Source organism: Palaemon carinicauda, chromosome 44 (assembly GCF_036898095.1).
Source record: "Palaemon carinicauda isolate YSFRI2023 chromosome 44, ASM3689809v2, whole genome shotgun sequence".
NCBI classification, from domain to species: domain Eukaryota; kingdom Metazoa; phylum Arthropoda; class Malacostraca; order Decapoda; family Palaemonidae; genus Palaemon; species Palaemon carinicauda.
The window spans coordinates 33,261,038-33,273,537 of record NC_090768.1 but is presented as its reverse complement, the minus strand read 5'-3'; the positions used below and the strand labels follow the sequence as shown (position 1 = coordinate 33,273,537).

Here is a 12,500-nt window from a genome sequence, read left to right as displayed (position 1 = left end):
GTGATCAATATCAACAGGGCTCAATTCTCCCTAGATAATTGACTCATCTTTATTTATATCACTTCTAGACCTAGGGATTTAGTTTATCATTTCTTTAGATAATATATTCTTGTGGGTAAGCAATAAGACATTTATTTCAACGTGGTAGAGTAACCATTGATGACTTAGTGAAACTGATAGGAGATAAAATTTACAAATGGGCCAATGTTGTGAAACCATCGCCAGCCAATCGGGACTTAGCTCTTTTATGGGGACGATATTGGTAAAGCTTCTTACAACAAAGATAGACGATTCTGGCCATAGTAACCACAGGTTTGTTTACTACCCCCCCCCCCAGAAAGATTAATTTAGATAATATCATTGTACCTGGTGCTATCAGTAATACTTAAGGACTTGAGATGTCACCAATAACCTCGGTGATATCCACTTGATGGCGATTACCGAAATAGATAGCTCGGTAAAGAATATAAAATTGTGAATCAGGCAGCAAGTTACACTAGAATCAACCATAATTATAGATTTGCAAATGGTGCTATAGCAAATCAGAAACTTCATCTGTTGTTCTGTTAAATCTGACTGGATAAAAATCTCTTCAAAAATGATATCCTTCGTCTGCTATAATCGGTTTGATTATTTTCCAATCCCACTTTTTTATTCATTTAGTTATAAAAGAAAAATCGTGTACCTATGAGGATACATAGTTCTTTTTCGGTATGCAAATCAATGAGACACGTAAAGATTTAAAGACCGCTCATGAATGACAGAGGCAATGACAGTGACATAGCCTTGATTAGCAAGATGTTGCCCTAAAGACTGACCATACAGACATGGGTTTATAGCATTCTGCTTTTCCAACTACGGTTGCAGCTTAGCTAGTAATGATAATAATAATTATAATATCAGCTCCCAAGACTCCTCTCCATCCAAGCGAGGATCAGGGAGGACCAGGCAATGGCTGTTAGTGTCTCAGCAGGTAGATATATAAACTTCCGAAACCCCCATCTTTAGCTCACAAGGATGGTGAGATTGCAGACACTACAAAAAACTATCGAGCTTGAGCGGGAGTTGAACCCCAGGTAGGGGAGTTTCCTATAAGCCACCACAACTCTTATTTCCTTCAAGTTCAGAATAATACATCTACATATCAAATGCGGTTATACATATAGCCAAAAACTATTTTTGTATTATAAATCATTTTATTTAAAAAGGGAATAGAAATGAGGCAAAACATAATATGGGTTTTTACTTCTTGATGATGTTGTGCTCAGGACCTAAGAGGAAGCCTGTTATGTTATCTACCGACCCGCCATCGTTGATGACCAGCACGTCATGTTCCCTGTAACCTCCAGCACCTGGCTGACCCTCTGGAATCATTAACATCAGTTCCATGGACAAAACCATTCCAGGTTGCAGTACGGTGTGAACGTCCTCTCGTAATTCCAGCCCTGAAAAATTGTGAAATAAACTCTATTAACAATGATTTTTTTTTATTTTTTTTTCTTATAAGTAGGCTAAAAACATGATTTTTGTTGTTGACATATTACAATAATAATTCGTAATGGTTTTTCAGGAATTTACTGTTCAAGTATCATCATCATCTCCTGTGCCTATTGACGCAAAGGGCCTCGGTTAGATATTACCAGTCGTCTCTATCTTGACTTTTAATTCAATACTTTCCATTCATCATGTACTTTGCGATTCATAGGCCTCAGCGCTGTAGGCTTGGGTCTTCCAACTCTTCTAGTGCCTTGTGAAGCCCAGCTGAACGTTTGGTGAACTAATCTCTCGTGGGGAGTGCGAAGAGCATGCCCAAACCATCTCCATCTACCCCTCACCATGATCTCCTCCACATATGGCAGTCGGTTAATCTCTCTCATAGTTTCATTTCTAATCCTGTCCTGCAACTTAACTCCCAATATCCCTCTGAGGGCTTTGTTCTCAAATCTACTAAATCTAGTAGATATTATAGGATAGTATAAAAAAACCATAGTAGCAAATGTCTTTTGATGAAGCTATTGAAGGATGATAAATTCGATATTTGTTACATAAACTGTCAAAGGTTTTTCGAGATATCTTCTTTGTTTGGAGTTTCGGGTCATGTCAAAAACTTGAACATTTCTTTTCGTACTTATTAAATCATCTAAAGAAATATGTACTCCTACTTGCAAGAGTACAGACACTCTCTTCCCAGCTTAACAGTTTTTTCTTCTACTACGTATAACAGATATTTCTGTTTTATCTTATCCAATTAATTAGCCTTAGTAAGGCTAAACATTCCACAGAATTTAGAAAAAAAGTCTTGATTATTTCAGAATAATTTACTTATTAATCAATGAAAAAAGATTCATTAACAGGAAAATAATGCTATTTTTCTAGAATACTTTTTCATGCACAAGAATAGTATTCCTCAAGCAACATAGTCCGTAATACTTAGAGGGATTTCGAAATATTTATTATTATTATTATTATTATTATTATTATTACTTGGTAAGCTACAACTTTAATTGGAAAAGCAGGATACTATAAGCCCAGGGGCCCCAACAGGGAAAATAGCCCCGTGAGGAAAGGAAACAAGGAAAAATTAAATATTTTAAGAACAGTAACTGTAAAATAAATGTTTCCTATATAAACTATAAAACCTTAAACAAAACAAGTGGAACAGAAATTAGATAGAGTAGTGTGCCCGAGTGTACCCTCAAGCAAGAGAACTCTAACCCAAGACAGTGGAAGACCATGGTACAGAGGCTATGGCACTACCGAAGACTAGAGAACAATAGTTTGATTTTGGAGTGTCCTCCTAGAAAAGCTTCTTACTTAGCTAAAGAGTCTCTTCTACTCTCACCAAGGGCAAAGTAGACAGAACAATTACAGTGCGGTAGTTAACCCCTTGGGTAAAGAAGTCTCTTCTCTCACCAAGAACAAAGTAGCTACAGATCAATTACAGTGCGGTAGTTAACCCCATGGGTGAAGAAGAATCTAAAATGAAAGATTACCTGCTTCGCGTCCGTAGTAATGACAAAGCACTCCGAAAGAATGTCCGTATCCAAAAGTCCGATACTTAAGCAGGTCAGACTGCGCAAGCAGTTCGTTTAATTCGTTAGCAACATCGCTGCATTTCACGCCAGGCTTTACAAGTTCAAGTCCTTTCATGTGAACAGCCACGTTAGCCTCCCAGATTTTGAGCTGGTCGTCGTTACAATGGTCAAAGAACAGAGTTCTCTCTAATGCTGAGTAGTATCTGTAATAAATAGTGTTTATCATTTTCTGTAAGGGCTTTTTCAAGTTAAAAGTATGTAAATTTTGTATTTGTACAGGTCAGCGAAAGTTTGAAGCATGAGAAACTCGTGTACTTTTGTTGAGAAATGTTATTTATAATTGGTATGCAAAGTATATTTAGCTTAAAACCTTTTCATTAATAAATGCCCTTTGTGAAATTAGTTTAGTGGGTGACATTATAGTACATAATTAAGTATATTATGAATTCTAGCTGAAATCCTGTACAATGCAAGGCACTCCCATCTTGCACAATAATATTTTGCCATAAACTAACAATATTTGATGTACTATAGTATGCAAAATCAAAATAGACCGCATAGGATATGTATATCCCTATTGGCAATGTGAAGTGAATCCTACTAACCCTTGAGGCATAGGAAAACAATTTATGACGACAATGTCTCCCTTCTGAATCCTCCGGGATGTCAGTGAGTTATGAGCTCCATCGGAGTTTATAATTCCTGATTGTACCCACACCCATGCTGGAAGAAACAGGTTGTATTAAATCTTTATTCACTATTCATATAGTTTAATAATTGAAAAGGATTGATTGATTGATTGTGTTGAGGTTTTCTGGCATCCTGCCTAAAATTGACGATATGAGTTGGTATTCCGTAAATGTTATTTCAGTAATTGATCATTTTCTTGTTTGTTTCACTGTCATAAATATCTTCGGCTAAAAAGCATGGTTCGTTGCCCATGCTGAAAGAAAGGTTCTTGTATTGCTAACGTAATCAATATATTTTATATCTTAACAATTAATAAGGCAAATATGAGTTAGGGTTTTGTATATACTCTTTCTGAAACTTCATTATCTTGTTTGTTTACATATCACTGATTATTCTGGCTAGGGAATATTGTAATATCAGCACCAACAACAATAAATGTTGCCGTTTTTAGTCCACTTCAGGAAAAAATGCCTCAGACTTGTCAATTCATGTCTGTGGTTTAGCCAGTTTTCATTACCATGCTGGCCAGTGCAGATTGGTGATAGTGGGAGATTTTCGTCTGATCGCTTACAGCAAACCAATCTTGTATAGGTGGCCCAGACTAGTACACCTTTGCTGATCATGGCGACACACAAACCCTTTCACCACGTTAAAGTATCTCCACTCAGAACACATCACAACACATCATATCCATCCTAATATGGCTGGCCCTGACTTGTATACAGCTTTGCTGATCATGACGATACACAATGGCTTTCACCACGTTAAGGTATCCCCACTCAGAATACATCACAACACATCAAATCCATACCATCTCTGAGATCGCTGTGTGGAAATTCACTTGGAATGCGTTTGACCATTGCATGAGTTGCCTCATGTGCCACTTCATATTCGGGCACATTCTCGTCCATTGCGTCCACACATGCCCAACCTCCAGCATCCGCTATAGTAGAGATTTTCTGGAGGGATTAGGATTTCATGGTTAGAATTATGAATGGTGAGATGTCCAGTTCCAGTCAGTTTTCTAAAAATTTTTTAGAAAGATTTTCTGAATCATGAAGTTGAAATTAAAGCTTGAGGGACATAGTATAGTATTGTCTTCATAATTCATTTTACTTGTTTTCTTTTTATTTATAAATTATTATTTACTTCTGTATTTTAGTGATTAATGATTTTAGGGTCTAATTCCACTCAGTTTTCCAAAACTTTTGTTACAGCTCTCAGAAAATTGTAGAAGTATTTTCTTAATCAGGAAGTTGAAATTTAAACTTCAGAGACATAGTTTTATTAGTTTTATCTCCATAACTTATTTTTCTTTTTTATGTTTTATTTTCATTTATTGATTGTGATTTACATCTGTCGTTCATTTTGAAACCAGGGTAGAAGCTTGGCTCGTTATTTTATTAAAAATGAATTGATAACAATGATATGAATAATAATGATGGTAATTGGATGACTACACGGAAAGTAATTGGGAATATTTCCTCTAAAAAAAATAAAAACTGAAATTTTCTGGTAGAGAATGGATTTAGATTTCATAATTTCTAAGTAAAATTAAATATCACATTCTTTTACGCACCTCTTTTGAAATATTAGATGATATGAAGGTTGTGCTATAGTAGGTTTGCTCTCAAATTTAAATATATATATATATATATATATATATATATATATATATATATATATATATCTATAATATATATATATATCTATAATATATATATAATATATATATACATATATATATAATATATATATATATAATATATATATATATATATATATATATATTTTTTTTTTTTTTTTTTTTTTTGACATCTTTACCTTAATCACGCCGATTTCCTCTTTGCTTTTGATCATTCTCATACTCATAGTGGCATAGCTAATATCCTTGAGTTCGTTTGACTTCGGTAGATGATCCTTCAGCTTCTGTGAGGTTTCTAAGGTCATGTGGTCAGACTCGATGCCTATAGCTCCTCCAGTATCCCCGAGTTCCTCGACTACGGCTTTGAAATAATTATCTTTCTCCCAGTCAGTGTAGACGATGTTATCCTGGAAAAGAATATATATATATATATATATATATATATATATATATATATATATATATATATATATATATATATATATATATATTTATATATATATATATATATATATATATATATATGATAAATTTTGCACATTTAGACGTGTTTTTCACATTCATATAAGCCATATATTATACTCCTAATATCTGGATTTTCTCTACCTCGGGATGAAGATAATTTTCTTCATGATTCAAAAGTAAATATATTGCTTAAGGATTTTCACAGAAAGTGTACTGTAAAACACTAACCATTTAGATTTCTTATATCACAAGTCAATTTGATTAAGATAAAGTTACGTTATAGGTACATTGGATCATGTCATATATTATAAATATTGGCTGAAGTAAAGACAATAGGAGAAATGCAAGGACTTTGCTCTTTTCTACCTGTGACCTCTTGAATCGGTAAGGGATCTATAATAGGGGTTTTAAATGTGTTGTTTTTTTATGATTTCTCTTTAGCAAGAAAATTATATTTTCTATTGAGACGTCTTCTTCAAATCAGAAAGTCAGGTCTCAACTTACTCTTGGAACCTAAATCCAGTATGATCTCAACTTTTTCAATATGAACAAACTAGTGAAGTCCTTATAAAGGAGAGATTAATGAATTATTATTGTTTCATTTCTTCAGTTCTAAATAACTATGTCAGTAACTCTGGAAATTTATCCTGAAAGTGAAATATTTTCGAGGTTTGAATGAATACTAGAATGCAGCATTTATGAATTTCAGAAATCTTTGGAGTATTTTAGATAATGCCACTTACATTGATTCGCTCTTTGGAATAATATACTTGCTTGCGTGTGGTTGCTCAGAATGACATCATTCCAACTTAGATATTTATTTCTAAAGCTTTGTTACATCTAAATTACTACGAAATCTCTACACAACGTATATTAATTTCTGCGATATTATAGTAGTAATTCATATTTAAAAGTTATCAAATATTTCTTGAATTTAGTACAGGTAAATGAAAGTCGGTGTGTCAAATACAATATGCTTACAGCCACTTTATTTTTCTGCAAGTGTTATCATTAGGAATCCAAGGATTGTTCAAGATAGTTCTAGATAGTTTATAAGAAAGTGCAGTTCTTACAGTCACTAAACCGTCTGCTAGAACTCTTTACCTTGATCAGTCTGGGTACTCTTCAAAGACAATGTGCTGAGCGGCTGTGAAAAAAAACTTATAAACCTTGTATAAGTTGTTACCCATTTTAAGTTCTTAATTTTCACATTTCATTTTCACTTCCTTCGTCTAAGTTTATTTTTTGGAGCTTCGAATGCATTCCAAGATATAGCATTGTGTTAGGTGTCTCCAATTTTCTACTTTCGTGCGTTTTCACTGATCATTTAAAAATATATATATGCACATGCAAAAGTGATCTTCGTGCGTTTTCATTGGTCAATTGAAAAAGAATATATACAATATGTATGAAAATTACTCACATAGGGTGACCTTCTCCATGGCTGCCCAAAATCAACAAGGGAAGATATTGTGACATGTTTTTCCGGGGTAACTAAAAGGCCGTAACGTCTACCAAAGGCATAATAAACAAAACCTCCTGAAAGAAACGAAATTCATTGTTTTCTAAATATATATAGTGTTATTGGGGTTTGGGTATGCCCTTCGCACTCCCCAAGAGAGATTAGTTAACCAAACTTTCAGGTGGGCTCCACAAGGCACTAGAAGAGTTGGACGAGCCAGGCCTACATGGCTGATGACTATGAAGCGTGAAGTGGGAGATGATGGATGGAGAAGTATTGATTTAAAAGCTCAAGATAGAGACGACTGGTGAAATCTGACCGAGGCCCTTTGCGTCAATATGCGTAGGAGAAGATGATGATGATAACCTCTATTATTGGCAGACATTTAAAGCCATTGTGCATGAAGCCTCGTTTTGCATTATTAAAAACTACTCATTAGGGTAGTTCGTGTTAATGATACCGAATATGGCTCCGAATCAACATAAAAATCTAATGAATTAGAACTTCGCCAGGGGCTTATCTTTTAAATAGTTTAAGGTTTAAAGGCCGCTCATGAATGGCAGAGGCAAGGGACAGTGACATTGTCCTATCAAGCAGGACAATGCCCTAGAGACTGACCATATATACATATGATCAGCGCCCAAGCCCCTTCTCCACCCAAGCTAGGACCCAGAGGGCTCGGCAATGGCTGCTGATGACTCAGCAAGTTGACCTATAGGCTCCCCCAAACCCCACATCCTTAGCTCACAAGGATGGTGAAGTTGCTGCGACCAAAGGAACTAGCGAGTTTGAGCGAGACTCGGAACCCCAGTCTGGCGTTCACCAGTCAAGGACGTTATCATGAATAATCTTGTTTGGACACATCCAGGCATATCATGTAACATCCATAAACTCATGAGATGAAACTTATGCAATTGCAACGTTTCCAAGAGTATAATTTTAAAAGTTTGTCGATACATACACTGTTAAAAACAGTAATTTAAATCGGCAATTCTCCGTAACAATAAACTGTTCTTAGTCGTATTTCAGTAAACTATTGGCGACCATAATTTTACATTACTTTATTATTAACTTTTACGGATTGGTGACCGTAATATCACTCCTTTACGTCAATATATCTTTTTTTTTAAACGGTAAAAATCCTTAAATAAATGTTGCCTGGCATTTATCGTTTTTTAATGCAAATTTTAACAGTGTATATTTGCTTTATCCTAAGATAAAATATACAAACAGTTCAGTAAGCTCCCATGTAAACGACTCATAATTTCCTTCAGAGGTACAATTTATTGTTGAGTAGAAAAATTACAAACCTAATTACGATTGCTTATGTTTAACATGGGTTTTTGCTCTGGCAGCCCGTAATAGCACTGTTAAAAATTTGCTGCAAAAAAAAAAAAAAAAAAAAAAAAAACGGTAAAAATCCTGTAATGAATGTTGCCAGGCATTTACCGTTCTGAAAACGGATATATCAACGTAAAGGAGTGATATTACGTTCACCAACCCGTAAAAAGATAATAACAAACTAGGGTAACAATTACGGTCGCCTGTATTTTACTGAAATACGGCTGAGAATTGAATATTTTTACGGAGAATTTCCGATTAAAATCATGGTTTTTTTTTTAGCAGTGGCCATGTTGATTCAAATCTTTAAAGTCATACATATGTTATTTAAATGAAATGTAAATACGTTTTCCAGCGAGTTATTTTCATATATTTTTCATTTTCAGGTCTTCATCATATTATTGCTAATTTAGTTTGACAGATTGATCAATTTTCGTATGTCAGAATTATTCTATATCGTCAATTTATCCTTCGATATCAAGCGTGACTCGTAAAGTAAATTACGATGAATACAAAATAGATATTAAGCTTTCTAGATTTCTGTAAATTTAAACAAATCGATGTTAAGTGGGTAATTCAATCAATCACATCCTACATAAACAATACTTTTTGCAATGAAGTAGGTGTAATAACTATAAAAAAATACATAAAAACATTTATTTTCTTTTACCAATCTCTCTTATCTTATCAGCATAGCAACGACCATAAAGAACAGACGCTGAAATCATTTTAAATCATCAGGGTTACAAACTTGCTGATACGAACAGTCATTCTAAGTTGCTGGGTGTTGAAGGGTTCGAATATTTTGACAGAATTAATAGTGTCGGTGATTAATTGTTCAAGGTTGATAATTCTTTTTGAAGATTAAGAGTAAAATTAATAATAATTTCAAGTGTAGTTTATATTTGGCCGATGATAATTGAAGCGTTTTTTCAGAAGACTGACTACTTCATGATTGTTTCCCATCATCATCTCAATTCAAAGAATTGTTTGTAATGTAATTATTACAAGAATGGGGTACGCGACCCGTCAATAATTACGATAAATTTTTAATATGCTCTCACGCCCCCACCCAGCTCATCAGGGTATGATTATTCTTCTCCCCCTTACCCGAGGGACGGAGAGAGCTGAGCGTGACCGGAAAGATATATATATATATATATATATATATATATATATATATATATATATATATTTATATATATATATATATATATATAATATGTATATATATATATGTATATATATATGTATATACATATACATATACATATACATATATATACATATATTTATATTTATATATATATACATATATATATATATATATATATATATATATATCCAGATGCTTGGTCTTTATTATATAGGGGAGATTATTTCTATTCCTCCAATAATCATTGACTTGAGTATATATATATATATATTATATATATATATATATATATATATATATATATAATATGTATATATATATATATATATATGTATATATATATGTATATACATATACATATACATATACATATATATACATATATTTATATTTATATATATATATACATATATATATATATATATATATATATATATATATATATATATCCAGATGCTTGGTCTTTATTATATAGGGGAGATTATTTCTATTCCTCCAATAATCATTGACTTGAGTATTAACTCTTATAATTCTCATATTGGTTGTTGCATGTAAAGCGCTTTTAAATTATATATTCCCGGAATAGAATTTCATACTATCATGCTCTTGTAACGTTTTAGAGTCCATTTGAAATTCTCTCTCTCTCTCTCTCTCTCTCTCTCTCTCTCTCTCTCTCTCTCTCTCTCTCTCTCTCTCTCTCTCTCTCTCTCTCTCTCTCCTACCTGTGTAATAATTGATATTATGAATGGAAGTGAACAAACAGGCGACAAGTTTCTCTTCTTCCATGTAATTTCGAAGTCTCGTTATTCGTCCATCAATCTCGCCAGCGCTGAACATGCTTGGAACCTGTTTGAGTGGAGATGCTTTTGATAACTTGCAAGGATTGGATTTGCTTATAAAGTTGTTCATAAAATGGAATATTTTCATCCATCGGTTTTGGGTAGATTTATTTGACAGACAGACCTTTATCCATTATGATTTTAAGCATTATTTTACGAAAACATATTTTCAGTGAAAGATGCTATTTTTTGAGACAGACATATTTTGAAACATTATTTTATAAAAGCATGGTATTTATAGTAAAAGATAGCATATTAGAGACAGACAGACATATTTTTTAAACATTATTTTATAAAAACATGATATTTATTGTAAAAGATAGCATTTTTTTGAGACACATATTTTTTGAAACACTAATTTATAAAAGCATGATATTTATAGTAATAGATAGCAATTTTTGAGACAGACAGACATATTTTTGAAACATCATTTTATAAAAGCATGATATTCATAGTAAAAGATAGCAATTTTTGAGACAAACAGAAGTAGAGACAAACGGGAAAGCCTTTTTTTCCATCATATTATTGACACAGACAGACGTACATATTTTTTTATATTTTTGAAACGTTATTATTTTACAAAAACTTGACAGTTACAGTAAAATAATTAATTAATCATTATAGGTAATTACGAACAATAATTTCTTATTCATTTGTGGAAGGAAGTGTATCCAAGGTCTCAATAATTAGACCTGTGTTTATCGTTCTGCCTTCATTTTCACTCGACTCATGACATTTGTAATCGAACACTTACATTATTATTATTATTATTATTATTATTATTAGCCAAGCTACAACCCTAGTTGGAAAAACAAGATGCTATAAGCCTAAGGGCTCCAACCGGGAAAAATAGCCCAATAAGGAAAGGAAATAAATAAATGATGAGAATAAATTAACAATAAATCATTCCAAAAACAGTAACAACGTCAAAACAGATATGTCATATACAAACTATAAAAAGACTTATGTCAGCCTGATCAACATAAAAACATTTGCTGCAACTTTGAACTTTTTAAGTTCTACTGATTCAACTAACCGATTAAGAAGATCATTCCACAACTTGGTTATAGTTGGAATAAAACTTTTCGAATACTGTGTAGTATGGAGCCTCATGATGGAGAAGGCCTGGCTACTAGAATTAACTGCCTGCCTAGTATTGTTCAATTGAACGACAAAAGCGCTGAGATTGCGCGTTCATTATCAGTTTAATTTTAGAACATTTTTCCTAAGGCGATTAGAGATCTTTTCAACTTGGCTTATCGTAATGCGACATAAATTTAATTCTCATCTAGTCCTTTACTTACATACTAGTGTATGTGACCCGTCAAAATTGACGTTAATTATTTAGATAGATATGCACGCACACACATAATCAACCCTTCCCGTTCCCTCGCCCCTCTCCTAACTACAACTCATCTCGACAAGGTATGACTACTCCTTCTTCCACCTTCCCTAGGGACTGGGAGACACCAATTAGTTATACCTCCTCTCGCTGTCCGTGACCGTATATATATATATATATATATATATATATATATATATATATATATATATATATATATATATATATATATATATGTGTGTGTGTGTGTGTGTGTGTATGTGTGTGTGTGTGTGTGTGTGTGTGTGTGTGTGTGTTGTGTGTGTCTGTGCACACACCGACCTGTATATAGCCAGACATTTGCTCTTTACTATATGTGGGAGATTCGAAGAAAACCTTGAAAACCAGCTTACTAATCAATTTTCTTTCATGGTTCAAGTTGACTGGCGATAATATTAACGAACAATTTCAACATGAATAGGTAAAATCAATCCAAGGTCAATTATTTATACGTTGTTAAAAGTTGTTCAATAGAATATATCAATT

General features: G+C 33.1%; 1 protein-coding gene across 1 annotated transcript; it reads right to left on the bottom strand.

Annotated features, from left to right (window-relative positions):
- Positions 1-1,242: 1,242 nt before the first annotated feature.
- LOC137634496 (creatinase-like) lies at positions 1,243-10,631 on the bottom strand. Its single transcript, XM_068366923.1, has 7 exons — positions 10,517-10,631; positions 7,259-7,374; positions 5,550-5,777; positions 4,537-4,684; positions 3,641-3,758; positions 2,994-3,238; positions 1,243-1,445 (listed from the first exon to the last, which is right to left on the bottom strand). Exons 1-7 carry the CDS (start codon positions 10,629-10,631, stop codon positions 1,243-1,245), a joined length of 1,173 nt encoding a protein of 390 aa, XP_068223024.1.
- Between the last annotated feature and the right edge of the window lie 1,869 nt (positions 10,632-12,500).